The sequence below is a fragment of the Labrus bergylta genome, chromosome 2 (assembly GCF_963930695.1).
Source record: "Labrus bergylta chromosome 2, fLabBer1.1, whole genome shotgun sequence".
NCBI classification, from domain to species: domain Eukaryota; kingdom Metazoa; phylum Chordata; class Actinopteri; order Labriformes; family Labridae; genus Labrus; species Labrus bergylta.
The window spans coordinates 31,990,263-32,013,687 of NC_089196.1; the positions used below are offsets into that span (position 1 = coordinate 31,990,263).

Consider the following 23,425-nt stretch of genomic DNA (forward strand, 5'->3'; position numbering starts at 1 on the left):
AGAGGAAGAAGAGAAATACAGAGAGAGAGGAAGAAGAGAAATACAGACAGAGAGGATGAAGAGAAATACAGACAGAGAGGAAGAAGAGAAATACAGACAGAGAGGATGAAGAGAAATACAGACAGAGAGGATGAAGAGAAATACAGACAGAGAGGAAGAAGAGAAATACAGACAGAGAGGAAGAAGAGAAATACAGAGAGAGAGGAAGAAGAGAAATACAGACAGAGAGGATGAAGAGAAATACAGACAGAGAGGAAGAAGAGAAATACAGACAGAGAGGAAGAAGAGAAATACAGACAGAGAGGAAGAAGAGAAATACAGACAGAGAGGATGAAGAGAAATACAGACAGAGAGGAAGAAGAGAAATACAGACAGAGAGGATGAAGAGAAATACAGACAGAGAGGAAGAAGAGAAATACAGACATAGAGGAAGAAGAGAAATACAGAGAGGAAGAAGAGAAATACAGACAGAGAGGATGAAGAGAAATACAGACAGAGAGGAAGAAGAGAAATACAGACAGAGAGGATGAAGAGAAATACAGACAGAGAGGAAGAAGAGAAATACAGACAGAGAGGAAGAAGAGAAATACAGACAGAGGATGAAGAGAAATACAGACAGAGAGGAAGAAGAGAAATACAGACAGAGAGGATGAAGAGAAATACAGACAGAGGATGAAGAGAAATACAGACAGAGAGGAAGAAGAGAAATACAGACAGAGAGGAAGAAGAGAAATACAGACATAGAGGAAGAAGAGAAATACAGACAGAGAGGAAGAAGAGAAATACAGACATAGAGGAAGAAGAGAAATACAGACAGAGAGGATGAAGAGAAATACAGACAGAGAGGATGAAGAGAAATACAGAGAGAGAGGAAGAAGAGAAATACAAACAGAGAGGATGAAGAGAAATACAGACAGAGAGGAAGAAGAGAAATACAGACAGAGAGGAAGAAGAGAAATACAGACAGAGAGGAAGAAGAGAAATACAGAGACAGAGAGGAAGAAGAGAAATACAGACAGAGGATGAAGAGAAATACAAACAGAGAGGAAGAAGAGAAATACAGACATAGAGGAAGAAGAGAAATACAGACAGAGAGGAAGAAGAGAAATACAGACATAGAGGAAGAAGAGAAATACAGACAGAGAGGAAGAAGAGAAATACAGAGAGAGAGGAAGAAGAGAAATACAAACAGAGAGGATGAAGAGAAATACAGACAGAGAGGAAGAAGAGAAATACAGACAGAGAGGAAGAAGAGAAATACAGACAGAGAGGAAGAAGAGAAATACAGACAGAGAGGAAGAAGAGAAATACAGAGAGAGAGAGGATGAAGAGAAATACAGAGACAGAGAGGAAGAAGAGAAATACAGACAGAGAGGATGAAGAGAAATACAGACAGAGAGGATGAAGAGAAATACAGACAGAGAGGAAGAAGAGAAATACAGACAGAGGATGAAGAGAAATACAGACAGAGAGGAAGAAGAGAAATACAGACAGAGAGGATGAAGAGAAATACAGACAGAGAGGAAGAAGAGAAATACAGACAGAGAGGATGAAGAGAAATACAGACAGAGAGGAAGAAGAGAAATACAGACAGAGAGGATGAAGAGAAATACAGACAGAGAGGAAGAAGAGAAATACAGACAGAGAGGAAGAAGAGAAATACAGACAGAGAGGATGAAGAGAAATACAGACAGAGAGGAAGAAGAGAAATACAGACAGAGAGGATGAAGAGAAATACAGACAGAGAGGAAGAAGAGAAATACAGACAGAGAGGATGAAGAGAAATACAGACAGAGAGGATGAAGAGAAATACAAACAGAGAGGATGAAGAGAAATACAGACAGAGAGGAAGAAGAGAAATACAGACAGAGGATGAAGAGAAATACAGACAGAGAGGATGATGAATATCAGAGTATCAGCTGTTGCAGTGAGTCGCTGTACTTCTTTCTGTAAATGTGAAACGTCATCAGTGCATGCAGACAGGCTTTCCTCCATACCTTTTACCGTGACACTCAACGTAGACAGAGAGGATGTAATGGGAAAAAAAAAGGAAAAAAGCAACAAAAAAAGTAATCTGTTCTATTTTTATAGCAGATTTTTGGAAGTGGACATTTTTGTCCTTAATGACTGAAGAGGGTAGTAAATTAAACTGATGCCTGAGGGTTTAAAGTGTGTCTTATACAGCAGATTTGATGGTAATAACAGCTTATTTCAAGGACCTTCATATAAAGTGTTACCCAAGAAGAACTTAGACTGAGGTTCTGTCTGTGTTTAAACAGATGTCATGAAACACTTTAGACTGTGTGTGGGGGGAGCGAGTGAGGAGAGAGAGTACGAGGTGAGAGAGTGTGTTCTTCAGGTGTGAGCGAGAGGCACGTTATGATGCCGGGGACCGGAGCAGAATAAGCAGGAGAATGTATCAACTTGGAGAGGGAGGGGGGCACGGGGGTAAACTCCCCCACTCACTCCTTTCACGCCGTTATCAGCCGCAACATGATACAATGTTTGCCCCACACACACAAATACACACACACACACACACACACACACACACACACACACACACACACACACACGAGTCCCCACAGTTCGCCGAGTCGGGTGACGAGGCTTTTATAGGTTTGGTGACGTGGGGCTGTACTCCTACGTCATACTGTACTCCAAAAAAACTGTTAGAGTTTTTCAAACAGAAGGGCAGACACTATGCACATTTCTAACACAATATTTCAAATTTCAATACTTTGTACTCAAATGTCGAGATTGGGACTTGGATTGATCCATAACACTACTTAATACTCAAATACAGAGGTTTAGAGTTGAAGAAAGTGGTTTTAGGGTTTAGTTACTCTTTAACCAGAGCTGTCTCAGTGCTGCGGTTTGGTCCAAAACCTGACTGGAAGACATCCAAACAGTTGTTCAATATCAAGAAGTTATTTAACTTCTGAAACACAGCTTTGTCTATCATTTGACCTAACAGAGGAAGATTTGATATAGGCCTGTAATTATTCATTATTGTCTAGATTGTTCTTTTCTAGTAGTGGCTTGATGACTGCTGTTTTCAGGGCCTGTGGGAAGACACCTGAGAGACAAGTTTACCATTTGTAACAGATCTGGAGCCATGACTCCTCCTCCTGCTGCCAATATCAAGACAGCAGGAGGAGGACTTTAATTGTTTAATTGTCACTTGTTTTTTATTGGTGAGATCAGAACAATACAGACATTAAAGAAGGGGGTCCATTGTTTTTCTGTAATGTAAAACATTTAACCCCCATTACCACCCCCACCCCCCATTATCACACCCCCCAACCATGAAACAGACCAGCTGGACAGAGTGAACAAAGTCAGCTGATCTTCAGTCAGCAGTGTTTCTCAGACTGACAGACGACACAGAGACACTGAAGAACCACGAGACCAGAACCCAAACCCAGGATAGAGAGGTTCAGTGAATGTGGTGTTGAAGGTGTGGAGGTGGATCAGTGTGTCAGAGGAGACTCTGTAGAAGGACAGAGAGCCAGCAGGACAGTCCACATACACTGCTACTCTGTGAGAGACAGAGGAGGAGGAGGAGGAGGAGGAGGAGATCTTTGTTTCTCTGTTATTGTGCCTGACAGAGTAACCTTCATCAGAGCAGATCAGACTCCAGGACTGATCATTTAATCCAAACACACATTCATAACTGTCTCCTCTCCTTCTGATTCCTCTGTAACTCACTGATACATCAACCTCTCCTCTCCACTCGACCTCCCAGTAACAGCGACCAGTCAGACCAGTCCTACACAGCAGCTGAGACCACCAGTTATCAAATCTGTCTGGATGATCAGGATATGACTGAAGCTCCTCCACACATGTCACCCTCCTGTTGTTGTCAGACAGTTTCAGGTTTCTGTTCACTGTGTTTGTGTCCAGTTCCAGCTCACAGGCGTCTGATGGAGAGAACGAGACACAACACAGCTGCAGGTTATCATCTGTTCATTCATCAACAACTTTACTGACACTTACTGATAGGGGTGTAAAGGTACACGTACTCGGACCGGACCGTTTCAGTACAGGACTGATCCGAGTACACGCGGAACAAAAGTGATTTAATCTGTGTTCCCACACGGACCACAAAGCTGAAGCACACCTCAGGGTGGAGGAAGGCTGTGGCTGCTGGTATGGGACACAGCTTTTAGTTAGTAACTTGTAAAAAAGTTCAAACATAAACTGTGCAAACTGTGCAGATTAGTAGTTCCTCGAGTCCTGTTGGTCTGGACAGTTTCATATAACCGGGATGGAGTTCTTTTTACGGACTTACTCTTAAGTTTTGTTTTCATTTTCAGTGATGATCCCGCTCAAACTAAGAGCAAAAGGGGAGGGGGAGACGCGTCTGTGTGGGAGAATAACCTGCAGCAGAGACGTGCTGTCAGGGGAGGCAGGTGAGGCTCGTCATCATCAAAAGTAAAAAACAAATAATCATTAAATCAAATAAATATTAATATTTTTCTACTGATCTGTGTTATAAATGTTATTTCTGTACGATTCCAAAAATGTTCAATAATTTTCATGATCAAAATCTCTGAATTTGCATATTTCCAGCCGGCTCCGATGCGAGGTGAGGCAGCGACGAGTTGTGCCTCATCCCAGATTGCGCAATCCCTCACAAACTGGGTCGAGCGTATGCCTTTTGCTTTCTTACTGTTTGTCACCAATGTAATGTTTGTAGACACTTCTATTATCCGTCCTCACTTTCCATAGAATAAGTAATGTATTTCACATGTTTTTAACATATTTAGTCTAATTTGACATAAAACCGCACTGAAAAAGCATGAGGTGAGGCAGCTGCTTCACCTGAAGGGGGCGTGCGTCAGGTTGCGTGAGGCTCATAAGACCAAGAGGTTATGCTTGGTTTGATGGTTGCTCCTCTTCTATGCAGAATTTTTTATATAAACGGATATTTTAGTCCAGAAGGATAGGTGAATGGACTTTGTTTACAAGTAAAGGTAAGACCATGAATACACCGCAGTATATGCCTACTTTTATTTTTATTGAATGAGTATGAATTGTGGAATTGCAATGGAAAAAACATTTCTGAGGCGCTATAAATGTAACGTTCTTCCTTTGCCAAATATGCACCTTCCCTCTATGTGTGTGTAAATAATGCTGATATGAGATATGAAACACAACCAGTAGTCAATGTGCAAGCTGCCAATTGAATGGTGAATTTAAGCTACTCTATAAATGGGTTCATATATTTGTAAATCTGACTCTGAAAAAGTCAGTGCCTCACCAGCCACGAACCTCGCCGCACGTCACTGACCTGCAGCATGATAGAATGAACAACTCCCTCCCCATTCCCACAATAATGGACAAAGAGACGTTGACAAGACGAGAGTAGTGTGCCGTTGTTGTTCAGCGGACATCGGGTACGTCACAGGCAACACGTCCAACTTATTAAAGCACTTGAAAAGGCACCATGTGAACGTAAACATCACTGCAACTAGGAAAAAACAGACAGCCTTTTGCTAATAACTCTAAACGGGCCAAAGCCATAAAAAATGCCATTGAAGTTCTTATATCGACAGAGGGAAATATTAATAGTTCTGAAACTACACTGTCCCAGATGTGATTAGGTTTATTATGTGCTCAAAGAGCATTCAAAAAAAGTGTTGCCTTCATAAACTAAAAGGTGGAAGTGTAATTTAAAAGAAATATTTTTATATATATAGGCTATATTAATGACTTCATTTCATTCTAAAATACTTTATTTCATTCATATCTTTTATTTATTGGAGACTCTTTTGGTTGAAGGAAGCAGCATAAGTTTATTTCATGTTTATTTTTTTACAATGTTTAATTTAAAATGTTATTAAAAAGTAACCTGAGCAGGTGTACAAGTCTGAACTGTTGATGCTGCACTTAGTCCAATGTGTAAAAGGGAAATTATAAATGTTCCTGATAAAGAAAAAAAAGCGTTGCATCAGGTCCCTTTACTGTAGTGAAAATGTACCAAACCAAAGCTTCAAAACTGAGAACTGTACCGAACTGAAATGTTTGTGTACCGTTACACCCCTACTTACTGAGAGCCAATCAAACTTACAGTTCATATTCAGCACTGAATGATGTTTGACAGCACTGAAATGTAATAATCCACTTCTAATCAAGTTCAAATGGAGTTACCATGGCAGCCAGGAAGAATGGAGATCCAAATCAACAAACACATGCAGTGAATAAAGTCTGACTAATCAAAGTGCAGCACAAAGAATCTATGAACCATCTGCTGTCTCCAACTGTTCTGTCCTCAGAGGTCACATTCAGCACAAACAGGAGCCTCATTTCCACTTTCACTGTCACACACAATGTGATGGCAGCAGGAGTGTGCCACGTCCCTTTGTCCTGTCTAACTAGTTTTAAACTGTGTTTCTGAAGTCATGGAGACCATTTCTTTTCCATCAATCTAGGCTCTACAACATACATGTTTTTGTTTTAATTGAAATTTAACTGGACTGGATGAACAGATCGAAATCTGAAGAAACAGATGATAACTCAGTCCTTGTGAGTTTTTCTCTGCTTGTCTAAGGTGTAGGCCACGCCGTCCCGACCTCACCTGGCCACCTGGCGGCCTGCAGCTGACTTGTGTATTGTTGTTGGATGTTCCTGCTGGCCTGTACTATGGTGATCGTGGACTTTGCTGTGTGCCTTACTGTCTGCACAGCCAGAAGACGAGGAGGAGAGCTAGCTTATGTCTCTAAAGATATTCTGTTTCTATTTCATCACTGAATTCACGTCTGGATGTTTTTGAGGAGAGAACTTGATGTTGGAGACTCTGCATATTTACATGTTTATGAAAATGAACGTCAAATCAAAAATGATTTCTGCTGTTTTTAAAGTTGATGAGCTCCACGAGCTCGACTACGAGCAGCCGGCCAGCAGCCAACATCAAAATGTGAAATGTCACAAAAACTGCATGTTGTAAAATATACATTTCTGTTGGATGTGATGAATGGTGATTTTCCATTCACTGGATTATCACTTTTATTTCAGTTTACATTTTTTATTTCATATTTAAACTCTCATGAGTTTCCATCACCCTCACTTTTATCATCACTTTGTTTTACTTCCAGCCCTCATCCTGTTGTAGTTTGAAAGGTTTAATCATAACAGAAACACAATCTGGACAGCAGCAGGCACAAACCAATAGTTATCTAACCTCTGAATTTAGCCAAGTCATAAGATCATGTTCTGATACACAAGACACACACACACACACACACATACACACACACACACACACACACACACACACACACACACACACACACACACACACACACACACACTCTTTCCTGTTAAGAGACCAGTTGTCTGTCCAGGAAACTTCTAGGAAATGGTCTTCATATAGCACACATGTTGTAATTGCTCAGTGTGTTGATTGCCCATAAAAGGATGATTGGGATGTTATAAAAGTTCCGGTTGAGCGAGGACGCTGGCGTGTATGTCGCCGCTTCACGATCCGTGACAAAAATCTTGTTTCTTTTGTGCTATCTATGCTTCTCCCTCCTACTTATCCTCTACTAACAGTCTGCAAACAGATCGACTTTGCTGCTGCTTTCAGTTTGTGTAAACTGACAGCTACTCACCATCTATGACGATCAGCTGTTAGCGCTAGCCGCCGATCAGCTGTTAGCTTCTCGCACAGCTATCAGGATATCCTCACCAGTCTGTGATCACTGGACCCTCGCCTGCCTTATTGGTGGACCGTCCTTCTTCGTCGGCCACGTCGGCTCCCTACCTGGCTTGGACCCGTCGCCCTGCGCCACCTGTTGGCTACCGCTGGCTGCCGCTTCCCCCCTACTCTGGCTCGGCTGCTGTTGGTGAAGAGGCCTGCCTGACAACCAGACTGCCGGCTGCTGCTCTCCTGCTCAGATAGTGTCCAGACGGGTCCCCCGTCTGCCACAAAATTGGTCCTTTCCTTATCCTGGTTTGGCTCTCATTCCTGCGGTTTTCCTGACCCCGGCTGGCGCCCGGTAGCTTGCGGCTTTCAGCCTGCGGCTAGCAGCTGCTCTCCCTGCTGCGGACATGGTACTACTAACATACTCCGCTCTGCAACTCCAGAATCTCGCCTGCCACTTCTCTCCGGACAACCTTGCTTCCATTAAATCTTTCGGACTCCTGCGCCGTCCTCACTACGTGCATAGGGCTGCCCGATGCAAGTTTGTTTACACTGACCATGCTATCCCCACTGTAGTGTCTGACCGGCGCCATCATCACAACAAATCACACGTGCACAGCAGAAACCTGATACCTGTTGTTGTGTGTGTTGACAGAACCACTCCTCTCTCCCCCTCTGCTTCAGAATACACCACCGCCTCATTTATGCTGCAGAATGCTCGCTCCCTTAACAACAAAGCAAACCTATTTCACTAAATATCAAACTTTACTGACAGATCCACGTCATCACAATCATTCAAACCGATGGGTTTATTTAGGCTATAATCGCGCATGTAGTGAGCCGTTTCCAATAAGTAACTTTCATTATGACAATATATAAACATCAAATAAAAAATAAAAGTCTGCCACATACATATTGCATCAGCGCCGTCTCGCCTTCATTATCCCGGACGGACCTCAGAGGACCGGACTTATACACTAATGTAATCACTGATGTAGAGTTAAACATTAGACTAACACAAAGACCATAGAGCCTCCAGTTTTCATTCATATATTTCAATATCTTGCATTTATCATCAATTGTGATTTTTAGTTTTAATAAAGAGTGCACAGAGACATGGCGATGGCTTCACACATTTCACCTCCTCCATACTCAGCACATCTTCATCAGCTGCATGTATTTATTCTGTAAATAATTCAAGTGTGGACATTAAGTCGGGGCATCTCTGACACGATCATTAAGCCACATATTTGATCATAATTAGTCACAGTGCAGACGGAGATGCCCACGAAAATATGTGGCCAACAATTCAAAGTTTTTGTTGGTTGATCAAACCTTTGATTAATAATATGATAGAGTGAGGGAGAATGCTGACTGACGTGTCCTCTCTGCCACTATATGAAGAAATCAGTGTGGGTCCTGTAAACATGTAAACATTGCAGATATACTCGTGCGTAATGATGAACGGTGGATGTTTTGGCACATAGGACAGCGTGAATGCAGCAGCGACGTGGTGTCATTCTCTGAATTTTCTTCAGTTCGTGATCCTCCTGCTGCAGCAAACTACCGATATGTCCATTTTATCCTTCACTTCATTCACAAGTTCCTTTGTTTCTGGGTCAGAAAGTTTCGTTTCTTTGTCTAAACTTCAGTTTTCGTGATCCAACGCTGGAAACCTTTGATCTGCCCCCTCGTTTGGATGTATTTTCATTCACGAGCTGCTTTGCATTGACCGTTTATGGTTGAATGTGGGCGTGTAGAGGGCGGAACATGGGACTAATCTACGTGCGCACATTTCCAGGTGGATCGTGATTTATAAAGGGAACATTGCGTGCAGGTGTGCGTACGAACGGTTTTATAACTCTGAATCATTTTGTGCGCACGCCATTTCCGGGTTTTTGGCACACGTACATTTTTAGTATGAATTTTACGCACTCTTTTATAAACGAGACCCCTGGTCATTTTTAAAAACCTCCTCAAACACCATCTGTTCACCAAAGCATTCAGCCTCATCTAACACTCCCCTCAGCTGATCACCCACTCCCTTTCTCCTTCATTTGTTTGTCTAGTGTTTCTATCCTTTCTCTTCTCTGTTTTTCTATTCCTCTCTTGTTGTCTCCCATTACGCCCCCCCACACACACACACACACACACACACACACACACACACACACACACACACACACACACACACACACACTTTGTAAAGCATCCTTGGGTTTCATGAAAGGCGCTATATAAATCTAAGTTATTGTTATTAACTTCTCTGAGACAAATAAACAAATCCTCTATTCACAAGCCATAGTCTCTGTCTGATTGTTCAAGAGCATTTACTCTTCTACACTCCAACATGTGCTGCTGTGTTCTGATGAAGAGAAATGAAAACACACTCACACTTCCTCGGATCAGGATCCAGTCTGTGCAGTCCACTATGGTCCAACCTGGAGGAAGAAACCAGATCAGAATCTATTTCATACATCTTCATTTAAATCCAGCATCAGACAAGAAGCAGAGTTCATCATTCAGAAACAGTGAGACAGCTTCTGTGTGTCTGTCTGTACCTCAGTGTCTCCAGTCTGCAGTGTGGATCCTCCAGTCCAGCAGACAGCAGCTTCTCTCCTCGTTCTCCTGGATGATTGTAGCTCAGGTCCAGATGTCTCAGGGGGGAGGAGCTTAGAGCTGAGGCCAGAGACGCACAACCTTCTTCTGTGATCAGACAACCTGACAGACTACACACACACACACACACACACACACACACACACACACACACACACACACACACACACACACACACACACACACACACACACACACACACACACACACACACACACACACACACACACACACACACACACACACACACACAACATGCTTAACATCCATTGGTCCATTCTTCTCTGTTTTACCAGTAACATCCCGTCATAACCATGCAGCTGAACAGAATAGACTTCATAATCTGATACTAATCAATATTTACTCTGGTGACAAATAGTGAAGGTAAGACAGAGCGTGAGATAAACACACAGACTGCTTTGACATCAGCAGTGATGTAGAAACAGTTCTGAACTGTTTCATCTGAAATAAAGATTCTTTAGTTCTTTATGTTCCAAACATTATCCATGGTTTGTTTGTTGGTGGGGAAAGAACTTCATATTTAACTTTCTTTATTCCAGTCCAGCTTCCTCAGACTAAAAGACTGAGAGCTATAGAACGAGCTCAGAGCTTTACAGCTTTAATGTGGAAACATACAGGGAAACTTTAAACCACCACCAAAGCCCATTTAATAAATTATTCATCAAGAAAACATGATCTTAGAAGAATAATGTGGATCAGCAGCACACTAACCTGAGAGTGTCCAGTCTACAGAGTGGACTCTTTAATCCAGTAGACAGCAGCTTCACTCCTGAATCCTGCAGGTTGTTGTTGCTCAGGTCCAGCTCTCTCAGACTAGAGGACTGGGAGCTGAGGACTGAGGACAGAGCTTCACAGCTTCTCTCTGAGAGGTTACAACCACTCAGCCTGAAGAGGATATGTTTGGTAAGTCAATCAAAATATCAAATAAACTAAGTACATTTAAGCTTATTGGGTAAACTTTCACATGAATAAGTCCTTACCTGAACGTTTCCAGTGAACAGTGTAGAGTCTTTAAACCACTACACAGCAGCTTCACTCCTGAATCCTGCAGGTTGTTGTTGTTCAGGTCCAGCTCTCTCAGACTAGAGGACTGGGAGCTGAGGACTGAGGACAGAGCTTCACAGCTTCTCTGTGAGAGGTTACAGACACTCAGCCTGAAGAGGATTCAGAAGAACACAAATGAAAGCAATTACAAACTATAGTTGTTATTTCTGAATGAAGAGAACTACATTTGAACTGGATAGTTATGTGAGCACGTACAGAGCTTTGTTTGAAGCTTTGATCACAGGCAGCAGCCTCAGAAGAGCCTCCTCTGAAGCAGAGTATTTCTTCAGGTCAAACACGTCCAGATCTTTTTCTGATTACAGTAAGATGAAGACCAGAGCTGACCACTGAGCAGGAGACAGTTTATCTGTGGAGAGACGTCCTGATCTCAGGGACTGTTGGATCTCCTCCACTAGAGAACGATCATTCAGTTCATTCAGACAGTGGAACAGATTGATGCTTTTCTCTGCAGACAGATCCTCACTGATCTTCTCCTTGATGTACTTGACTGTTTTCTGATTGGTCTTTGAGCCACTTCCTGTGTGTGTCAGCAGACCTCGTATGAGGTTCTGATTGGTCTTTAGAGAAAGACCGAGGAGGAAGCGGAGGAACAAGTCCAGGTGTCCATTAGGACTCTGTAAGGCCTGGTCCACAGCACTCTGATATAAATGTGTTGGGTCAGGTTTTTCAATGTATACTTTAAACCACCAGGATGTTGTTAGTTCTTCTGACATCAGATTGACTCCAGAGTTGATGAAGGTCAAATGGACATGAAGAGCAGCCAGAAACTCCTGAACACTCAGATGGATGAAGCAGAACACCTTGTCCTGGTACAGTCCTCTCTCCTCTTTAAAGATCTGTGTGAACACTCCTGAGTACACTGAGGCTGCTCTGATATCGATGCCACACTCTGTCAGGTCTGAGTCATAGAAGATCAGGTTTCCTTTCTGCAGCTGCTCAAAAGCCAGTTTTCCCAGAGACTTAATCATCTTCCTGCTCTTTTCATTCCAGTGTGGATCTGTCTCAGCTCCTCCATCATACTTGATGTTCTTCAGTTTGGACTGAACCACCAGGAAGTGGATGTACATCTCAGTCAGGGTCTTGGGCAGCTCTCCTCCCTCTCTGGTCTTCAGCACATCCTCCAGAACTGTAGCAGTGATCCAGCAGAAGACTGGGATGTGGCACATGATGTGGAGGCTTCTGGATGTCTTGATGTGGGAGATGATTCTGTCGGCTTGCTCCTCATTTCTGAACCTCTTCCTGAAGTACTTCTCCTTCTGTGGGTCAGTGAACCCTCTGACCTCTGTCACCATGTCAACACACTCAGGAGGGATCTGATTGGCTGCTGCAGGTCTTGTGGTTATCCAGAGGTGAGCAGAGGGAAGCAGTTTCCCCCTGATGAGGTTTGTCAGCAGCACATCCACTGAGGTGGACTCTGTGACATCAGTCAGGGTCTCGTTGTTTTTAAAGTCCAGAGGAAGTCGACACTCATCCAGACCGTCAAAGATGAACATAACCTGGAACTCTTCAAACCTGCAGATTCCTGCTTCTTTGGTTTCAGGAAAGAAGTGATGAACAAGTTCCACCAAGCTGAACTTTTTCTTCTTCAGCACATTCAGCTCTCTGAATGTGAATGGAAATGTGAACTGTATGTCCTGGTTGTCTTTGTCTTCAGCCCAGTCCAGAGTGAACTTCTGTGTTAAGACTGTTTTCCCGATGCCAGCCACTCCCTTTGTCATCACTGTTCTGATTGGTTCATCTCTTCCAGGTGAGACTTTAAAGATGTCTTCTTGTCTGATGGTTGTTTCTGGTCTGTGTGGTTTCCTGGATGCTGTTTCAATCTGTCTGACCTCGTGTTCATCATTGACCTCTCCAGTCCCTCCCTCTGTGATGTAGAGCTCTGTGTAGATCTGGTTCAGAAGGGTTGGGTTTCCTGCTTTAGCAATCCCCTCAAACACACACTGGAACTTCTCCTTCAGGTTAGATTTGAGTTTACGCCGGCACTCTGCAGCGACTGTTCCTGAAAAAAGAAAGAACTGAAATCAATGAACAGATTCTGATATAGATCACATGACTATCTGAGTTTTGAACTTTAAACCTCTTTGTCCTTTTTCTAAAATACTAAATCTGTTAAAATGTTCTTACTGCTCTGCAGACAGTCAGCCAGCTCCTCCTGCTTCATTCTCCTCAGGAAGTGCAGAGTGATCTTCAAAAATGCCTCTTTACAGCTTCTCCCCTGCTCTTCATCGTCACTCTGACTCTCTAAGCATTCTGGGTAATCTGGACTCAGAACCCTCTGGACTCTCTTCAGCTCGTTCTTCACAAAGGTGATGATGTTCTCCTCCAGCAGCTGGAACAGAAGGAGACACTGGATATTTAATATAAACTGGTAGAACTCAACATGTGGTTCATCTGTCAGTCTGAAGGTCAGCTGGTCTAAACAGAACAATAACTTAGAATTAAATTATTGTAATGGTAGTGTATTAATTAACAGTGTGTTGAACACACCATAAAGATGGAGTCCAGGTCTGTTGGATTCTGCTGGTCTGATTGATCTCTGTGAATGTTGGAGCTCTCCTGTTGAACTCTGTGACAGAACATATTACACAAGAAAACAACGGGATATATATAATGAAACTCTGAGCCAAGATATGAGTCTTTAAACAACAGAGACATAACAATTACTTCATTTTTAATTCTCACCTTCCATCAGGGGCTGCTACGTGCTACGTACTACAGGTGAGTGTATTGCATAATTTCCTGTTCTCCGCTGTATTGTGTTGTTCAGTGCTGATCGTTAGAGCTAAAAGCTAAAAGTTAAAAGCTTAATTGTTAATTTTGTCTAGTTTCTTACGACTGTTGTTTCCAACACACTGTACGTTCAGACAAACAGAAGTGATCGAAAAGCATTCTTTCTCTCTAGCGACAAACCTGCTTAAAAGTTTTGTTTATTTTAGCTACCTACTCTTAGCCTAGCTTAGCAGTTAGCTTTATTTACAATGGCTTTGTTTTCTGTCTTTCCCTCCCCTGCTCTCTCCTGCTCTACGTGTCAGATGTTAAGTTACTCCTCGTCCTCCTTTAGTGATAATCTAAGAAATGTAGTTTATTTTTAGCTTTAGAGGCGAGGGTGTCTGAGTTAGAGAGATGGCTCTGCACAGCTGAGTCAGAGTCATCGTATGCAGCAGTAGTTAGCCAGCCACCTGTAGCCGGTGCGGGCCGACATATTTTTTTAACAGTTTTTATCACTCTCCTCCAGGTGCAATAGAACGTACAGTTAACAAACGGCACATTACCCCTGAAGTAGCCACAACTCTTACATAACATCTTACAGAAATACCACCTTACCATCATCCTGTGAACAACTTGTTACCGATTTTAATTATAAACTGAGGACAGTGCTTGATGCCTGCTCTCCAATCACAACTAAGACAGTAAAAACAAAAAAGGTCGTTCCATGGAAAAACAATGCGACCAATGCACTTAAGAGAGACTGCAGACTGCAAAACAGAAATAGAAGTTGATAAAAAATATACTTGTAGAAGCAATAAAAGACTACAACAAAGCCATCCGAAAATCAAGGCAAGAATATTTCTCAAACCTGATAAACAGCCCCAGACATCTTTTCAGGACAATAGATTCTCTGTTACACCCCACAACCAATAACAGCTCAGTGCTCTCAGGATCTTTAAAAAAATAATAATAATTCTAGTCTTCTAGTTAACCCTCGACCAAGGCTGAATTTTTCTTCTTTTGAAAGCCTTGTTCTTAGTCTTTCACATCCAGTCTCAAGAACCTTTCAGCCAGTTCTAGTTGTTGTAGTTTGGCCCATATTCTGAATTTCTATCGGAATTTGCAGAATTCTTATCAAATGTAGTCCTTAGCAGTGATAGAATAATTGTTGTAGGTGACTTCAATATCCACGTGGATGTTGATAATGATAGCCTTAGCACAGCTTTCATGTCATTATTAGACTCTATTGGTTTCACCCAGGGTGTAAACGAACCTACTCATCGTTTTAACCACACCCTGGATCTTGTTTCAAAGATCATTTTTAATCAGATTGTTCCAGTTTAAACTGGCAGATGGATAATCAGTAATCTGGAGGCAGAGGTGAAGTTCTCCACAGTTCTCTCTGTTTCTATTAGAACAGTATCTCACTCAGAATACAGCCAACACTGTGTCTGTCCTCAAATTCTTCAGACTGATGAAAGTAAAGTTAACAGAAGACGACTTAAAGATAAACACAGCTCAGAAAGATGCTGTGGTTAGTAACTGAGATTTACAGATAGCAACATGCAGTAATATGATCTCACAGAGAGAGAGAGAGAGAGAGAGAGAGAGAGAGAGAGAGAGAGAGAGAGAGAGAGAGAGAGAGAGAGAGAGAGATAGGAGCTCAAGGTGCCAGTTCCCCCAGTAGTCTAAGCCTATAGCAGCATAACTAGGAGCTGGTCTACAGCAGCGCCAGCCCTGACTATAAAATGTATAGTAACTTTTAAGTCTTTAAAATGGACGTGCAGAAGCAGACTCTCAGTGAATGAAATCTGATATTGTGGACAGTATGTCTGTTTGTTTTGGTCATCATTGGGAGTGAGGAAGGAGAGGACTTTCATTCTACCTCAGGGAAAAACAAAAATGTTCATTCAATAAAAATACTTTAATTGGGGTGCTGGTGGCCTAGCGGTTAGTGTGCGTGTCCCATGTAGGGAGACTGTAGCCCTCCAAGTGGGTGGCTCAGGTTCAAATCCGACCTGTGGCTCCTTTCCTGCATGTCATTCCCCATTCTCTCTCTCCTTGATTTCTGACTCTATCTACTGTCCCGTCTCTAAATAACGGAACAAAAAGCCCAAAAATAAATCTTTCCTCAGATTTGTCTCTTTTTAAGGTTTGGCCTATTATTTTGACTTTGTCTAAGAATATTTAGCTTCTTTCTAGTAGGGCTGTTTTTGCTTTGAAGTCATAAAATCCATCACACTGTCGGCTGGTTCTGTGTCAGGCAGGTTAAGTTCTGACAGGGTCGGGGAAATAGGGCGCAGGGAAGGACCCAAATGCAGAAAAAATGGACTCACAGCTGCAATAAAATGATTCTTTTCCACATTTTACAGCCTTCAGGAAGGTCAGGGTTCAAATACAAACACTTCAAATTAAAAAACACAAAATAGAACCAAAGCACACAATGATCATGAAGTGGTAAGAAAACTAAATGAAGCTGATGAGGAAAGTGAAGACAGGTGAGTAGAGTAGAAGGGAACGTCTGGGCTATTGAAACCTAGAAGAGAAGGAGTTGAATTCTGAGGACCTCTGGTGGAGAAGTAGGAGAAACAGGAGAAAAGTACGAGTCCTGGGAGAGGTGAACATGGACTGAAGACTGAGAGTGATGTAAATGGCTGAGGATGAAAGAGTGAGCCTACAGAAAAGCAGAACAGAGCTCTTTGTCAATTTCAGATCTCACCTTCCATCAGCAGGATGTCCATCTTTAAAGTCAATATAGCGACCCATAGACCGGTCACTCTTCATGGACACACAGCTGGGTCCAGGAGAGTCTGGTCTCTGTTCCTGCATCCTGATACAAACAAACAAACATTATTAGTTACTGTGAGCAGCAGATGAGACAGTGATGATGATGGTGATGATGATGATGATGATGATGATGAAGGTGGAGAGATGTGAGTGTTGAGCTGTGACATGGAGAAGAGTCATGGACAGTTAGAGATCCTCACCTCAGAGCTTCATGTTCCTCACACAGAGAGGTTTTAGAGGGAGGGACTCCCTCCTCTGTGTCCTCACACTGATCCATAGCAGAGCGCCCCCTGCTGGGAGAGCTGCACTCTGAGAAGAATGATCAATAAAGAGTTATTACATCTTCATATGAAACTTTTCAGAATCTTCACAGTTAAACTTGTCCTCCATGGAGCTTGACTGGGACAAAAATAAGCAGTCCTGTATTTGGACTGGACCCTCCAATCTGTCCTGTGATCCATGAACACACCATCCTTTCAGCCCCTTGATATGCAAACACTGCAGTATCCCCCAAAACCACCATGAAGCTTTTGACTGACTTCCTGGTGATCACACACTTCTCTCCCCTCCACCTGTGGCTGCATGTTAATACTACTGCTGCAGAAGAATATGTTAAAACTAGGGATGCATCGATTATGGATATGACTTCCAGATTATAGTCTGTGTAGGAGCCATGTTTAGGAGAATGAAGAGTAAGACACAAATTGTTCCAGCAGGTGTCACCTTTGGGTTAAGGTGATACTCTTTATAGGTCGGAACTTTCACTTGGTTTTCAGGTGTTGCTGGACGGAGAGCACATCCACTGTTTTGACCGCTATGCCATGCTATGAGGTAACACAGAGTGAGCGTTAATCTTTGAGTCGAAATTTCATCCGTCCGTCTGTATGAAGAAATGTATGATGTCATTAATAAACATTCTCATGGTTCTTCAGGGTTTAACTTCTCACCCTCACTACTGTTTTCTTATCTATAAGGATCTGAATGCTCTGTCATCTCTCCTCTCCTCCCGCTTACATGGCGTGCACAGTGAGTGTGAGCCTGAGAGAGTGGACCCCCTCCCTCCTCCCCTTCCTCTTTCAGTGTAGAAGTGGTTTCCTGATGTTGACTCACTTCCTTTAATCCAAAGAGGAAGAGGGAGGGGGGGCAGCTTTATGTCTACCTAGCTCCACCAATCAATGAACAGCTGTGCCTGCTTTAGGGGCCGGGTGTTAAAAGTTAACGTTATCAGTCACAAGGTGCGTCGGCCCTTCATGAAAATACGTGGTTTGTCAGATAGTCAGTCCAGCCCTGATCGTACACATGAACACATCTGGAATAAAAATGTGCTCATATATCAGATTACAGTCCAACACTCACACTGTGTAGTTTAACTTCTAATATCTTAACAACAGAAGTCAAAGTGATCCAACTTTACTCTGAGAAATGTCTCAAAGCTGAACTGAGACGTAGAACTAAGTACTTTGGTACTTTGACTGCAGACTGTGAACACTTCCTGAACATCACACTCACTCTTTCATGATTGGTGTGTTTGACACATGAAGAATAAAAGCTGACAGTGGCTCAGTGTGACTCATGTTTCAGCTCCTCTCATGTGTCAGAGCTGCAGTTTGATTTACACTGAACTCACTCAGAGACCCTCAGTCCTGTCTGAAGAGGACAGACTCCCCTTCCTCACTCTGCTCTCTGTTCTGTTAGCGTTTTAGCATGTTAGCATAGCCTGCGTGCTAACTGAGAGTCATCTTTAGGCCTATCCCTGTTCTTCTACTGTCATAAGAGCAGCTAGTGAACCTGGTGGCTAACTGTTAGCTTACAGCTCTTTTGACACTTAAATTAAACAGAGAGTCTTAAAAACAGTGAAAAGAGTCTCTTACCTTCAACCAGAGGATTATAATATTTTACAGGACTCTGCCTTCAACACGGAGAACAGATCTGTGTCACAACTGGAGGAAGTGAAAGTAAAAAGTCCCGTCAACAGGAAACACCACAGAATGTTTATCACCATAGCAACGGGGTTTCAAATGACACTGCCCACATTTCTTAGAAATCAAAGTTTTATTAAACATGTAATAAAACACTGAAAGTGATCTTGAACCTTCAGCCAAACGTGTCTCACTGCAGCTGTAGAATCACTGCTGGCTGATACTGGCACTCCACACGGCTTCAATGTGGGGTTGAGTTTCATTGTAGCAGCCAACAACAACAACAACAACAACAACAACAACAACAACAACAACAACAACAACAACAACAACAACGAGGTGAATAAAGATGTCCACCTGTTGAACTCCACGCTTCCTCCTCCTTGTTGTTGATCTGTTCTTCTCTAAAACTGTAACATCAATAAAACTTAGGCCTATCTAATCTAAAGTCGTCCACAGTGTAATGAATGAAAAACGTATTAAAAGTTAAACTGTAGACAAACATGATGTAATCTTCATCGTTGTTCTGTTTGAATATTTGACCGTTTAATTAAAGTTAAATATTTAACTGCTTGTCTTGATGTAATCCTCATTTCAGAATAAGCAGGGCTCCAGTGTGCTGTACCATTGAATGACTTTATCACTGTGTGTCTGTGGCCAGCAGAGGGCGCTGTTTACTAACATTACAGTCACAGCAGCTGCTATCAGAGCCTGTGCACATTAGAGAAGCTGTGATGGAAATGTGTTGACCTGTTTCAGGTGACACATGAAGGTTAATGTGAGCTGAGAGGAGAAACATGAAGGATGACGTTTAATTGAATGAACATCCATCAGAAACAAACAAATTGGCTCCTCTTACTTCAGTGACAGTTGTACAAAAATCTTGAAGAAATTGCCACTACAAATAGTATAGAAAGGATATTGACTGACATGACATGACCTTTTGTTATTCTAGTGGCAGTGTAACAACAAAAAATGCCACTTGAGGGAATCCAAAGTCATTTCCAACTCATGGTGTGTAAAAAAGGGAAAGTCCACCGTTGATTATATTTGAAAGTTTTATTTCAACGATCTTAAAGAACACCAACAAAAAGACGGGTGTATAGACAAAACGAGCTCGCAAACATAAACAAAGACTAGGATCCAGACATCTTCACACTCCCACGGTTGAAAAACAGTGTGGCTTTCACTAATTCCCTATCCCCCTTCACCTGTGTCTCCCTTTTCTCCCTACCTGTGGCTGTACTAATTACCACATGTGCCCAGGTGCGCAGGTGACGTAGCAGCAGACAACATTTACATAACTTACCACCCAGCCACACAATAACACACATCAAAGTGGCTACAACAGTTATTACGGCTCACTGTTACTGATGAGAGTAGAGGAGGATTCCTCCTCACTTAGTTACCACATTGAAGATTCAAGAGAAGAATCATTCATGAGCGACATTGATGATAAGTCACCAGCTGCCCACCACACACCTCTGCTACAGTGAGCCCAGCTTCGTTCATAGCCTCACCTACGGCACCAGAGAAGAAAGTAGTTTCAACGTATTCTGGAGTAAGATGCCCTCAAGTACAAGAAAGTGATTGGATACTGAGAAGAGGCCGTCTGCAGCAGAGAGAGGTTACTAGGATTGCTGAAATACTGACTGCATGTGTCACAAGGCAGAAGTGTTGCTTTTATGATTCATAAACTGCACATTCTTTTACGCAGGTTTTTATATTTTGGGTTTTATTCATGCTGTGTTTGAATAAAATAAATAAATATGTGATATTTGTGATTTGGTTTTATTGATTGTTGTGTTTTTATCAATACTCTTGGTTTTTTGTTTATAGAATGAGTTAACTTTCTGCCTTGGGGAGACTAATGACAGATTATCTGCTCCTGTGAAGCTTTGTTTATTTGATGGACAGTTTGTCTGCTCAATGCGGAGCAAGAACAGAGCCGCCTCGTCCAAACAGAGGCCGAGGGGAGGGACAAAAACAAAGAAACACAGAAGAAAAGACAGCAGAAGGGCGGAGGGAACCGCGCGGAACAGGCGCATGCTCAGTGTAGTAGTCGGGTTGGACAGCACCTTAACAAACTCATGGTTAAGAGTTTGAAAGTAAGATTAGATGAAGAATCTGCTGATTTAACACAGGAAAAGTTCCGGTTGTCGCCCGCTCTGGCCCCGGGTATACACCGGGTATACACCCGCTGACTTCACTAGCTTCACGTTTTGGACTATAGAGTCTCCAATAATCAGAGTTTTATTCTCAGCCGGTGTGTCGCTGAGTGGGGAAAATTAGTTTGAAACGTGAAGTGGTTGGTGGGGAACCGTGTGCTTCGATTCTCGACTATGCTTCCCTCGGACAGTAACCCAGCCACCTCTATTTAAATGTACCACATTACAGAAGAAAACATCAATACTTATGTTTTGTTTGAGATTATTATATTATTTCTTAATATTGCTGTTCAAGGTCATAGAAACTTTGACACAGGTTATGAGAGAGAGAGAGAGAGAGAGAGAGAGAGAGAGAGGGGAGGGGAGGGGGGAGAGAGAGAGAGAGAGAGAGAGAGAGAGAGAGAGAGAGAGAGAGAGAGATGCAAGTCACCGGTGATCGAGGCGGACAGTCATTGGAAAAAAGTCAGTGAAGGAGAAGGTTACCTCGGCATAGAGCGTGTTTGAAAGTTCGTGTATGGCCGTTTGTTAAAATCTTGGTCGCTGGAGGTCCGTTGCTGTCAGGCCCGGCTACCTGTTGGATTTGTTTATTTCCCTGTTCCTGGTGGATCAGCTGTTCCCTGGAGTCAGGAGATGCCAGAGGAGAAAAGCCCAACTCTGACTCTTGACTACTGACTGACTTAAAAACTTGGGTACCGTGAGTACCTGCTGTGTCTTTTGTTTCTTTGTCTTTTGATTGTTGCTCCGCGAAGAGAGACGCTGGTTTTCTTTTCACTTTGTTTCCTTATTTGTTTTCGAGGCCCGCGGTAAAACCCGGAGCGGAGTTTTTGTTTTGTAGTTTGAACATTGAACTGAACTGTGGGTTGTGGGTTACCGGAGCGGACTTTTCCCGGAAGGGACTGAACTTTGAGTTACAAACACAGACTGTGAAACACGCACACACAGTGCTCACATTCATTTTGTTGCAGTGTGGTTGATGCCTGTGATAATATATATATTTGAAATCCCATTGTTGTTTTGCTTGATTGTTTGTCGCTCTTGCTTGGCTCCTGTTTTGTGCAGGTTGACTATTTTCTTGTTTGCATTTAATTTTTATTTGTCAGACTTGACTCTGACTGGCACCCCAAAATTAAAACCTTGTCAAACCCGCTACAATGCAAAGACCAAAGTCACCTTCAGGTATTTTAGTATTAGGCATTATAAAATGATAACATGTTTCCAAACCAACAGACTTGAATTGATCCTTCAGCGTTGATCACTGCAGTCTGATCAGCTCCGTGTGGAGTGCTCGTTCTTCAACTAAGTAAACTCAGTTAAACGACTTCTGATATGAGCCTGGCAGTCCGTTCTTCTACTTGTCCGCACTATCGTAATCTAACTCTGTCACTGACGTTTTATGCGTCATGAATCTGTTTCATCTCCGTGCGTAATTCAAGGAAGAATTTTAGCGCTGCTCCACGGTTAAACCAGCGGACCTCTGTATGATCGGACAGCCTGTGCGTGATATCGTTTTTGGATAAGAATGAAATGTTCGGGGTTCGGTATGACAATACCTAAATCACCAAGGATTTGCCTGTTAGGGGATCAAACTGAATTGACCAAATTTAAGCAATGGATGGAACTTATGTCAGTAATCAATAATGAAGGTGAGAACTTCCAGAGGTTATGGGGCCACTTTTTTGCTTATACATGTAGTACCATTGGTGCATTATAATGATAAAGATGTGGTACTGTGTATACTGTGGTTACTGAATTGTTATTTTGGTTCCAATTATGTACTCAGTTGTTATGGGACTTTGGGCATACTATTGTACAACAACAATGCTGTCTGTTTTGTTTGTTGAATGTTAAATTAAAATAAAAAGTTGAATTACAAAAAAAGAATGAAATGTTCAGTAATAGTTATATTTTTACAGTCTGATGAAAGCTGGTGATAAAGGCGCAACAGCAGTCTACTGCATTTAGAAGTGATGTCGCACTGAAACTTTTAGGTGATCAACACAACACGTTCACCTCTGAGTGACCTAAAAATGAACCATCTGTAATTAAAATCAGTTAATATTCATTTTAATTTACTGTTTTTACAACAACCAGAGGTAAAATAAGTCTATCATCAGGCTCAACGCCGGTGTCCACAACCTACACTTAGTCTGGATGTGAGGAGACGGTCTGGGCCGTTACGCAGGACAGAGAGGATTGTTTTTTATTTGCACGAGCCGCTCTTTGTGGCTCACTCCATAGGAAGCTTTGTGATTATCAGCCAAAACTTTTGTTTTCCATCAGTCAAGACAGGAGAAACTGGTAAGAAGTGTGAACAGAGCTGAAGACCGTCAGGATGAGCGTGCAGTGCAGCGGTGTGCCTGTCGTTAAGTCCCCTCGCTCTGATACAATTCTGACAACTTGTGAGCAAATAAAACTAAATAAATATCTCCCCTTCGATCTCTCTTGAAAACCTGCATTCTGTGTCACCTCTCTCAGGTGTTCAGCCTGTT

General features: G+C 42.5%; 1 protein-coding gene across 1 annotated transcript; it reads right to left on the minus strand.

The window, feature by feature from the left end:
• Positions 1-2,579: 2,579 nt before the first annotated feature.
• LOC136181260 (protein NLRC3-like) lies at positions 2,580-14,683 on the minus strand. The gene is made up of 7 exons (XM_065962150.1): positions 14,678-14,683; positions 11,549-13,368; positions 11,269-11,442; positions 11,000-11,173; positions 10,210-10,377; positions 10,043-10,089; positions 2,580-3,923 (listed from the first exon to the last, which is right to left on the minus strand). The coding sequence occupies exons 1-2, from the start codon at positions 14,681-14,683 to the stop codon at positions 11,650-11,652; spliced, it is 1,725 nt and encodes a 574-aa protein (XP_065818222.1). The 3' UTR covers positions 2,580-3,923; positions 10,043-10,089; positions 10,210-10,377; positions 11,000-11,173; positions 11,269-11,442; positions 11,549-11,649.
• Positions 14,684-23,425: the final 8,742 nt, after the last annotated feature.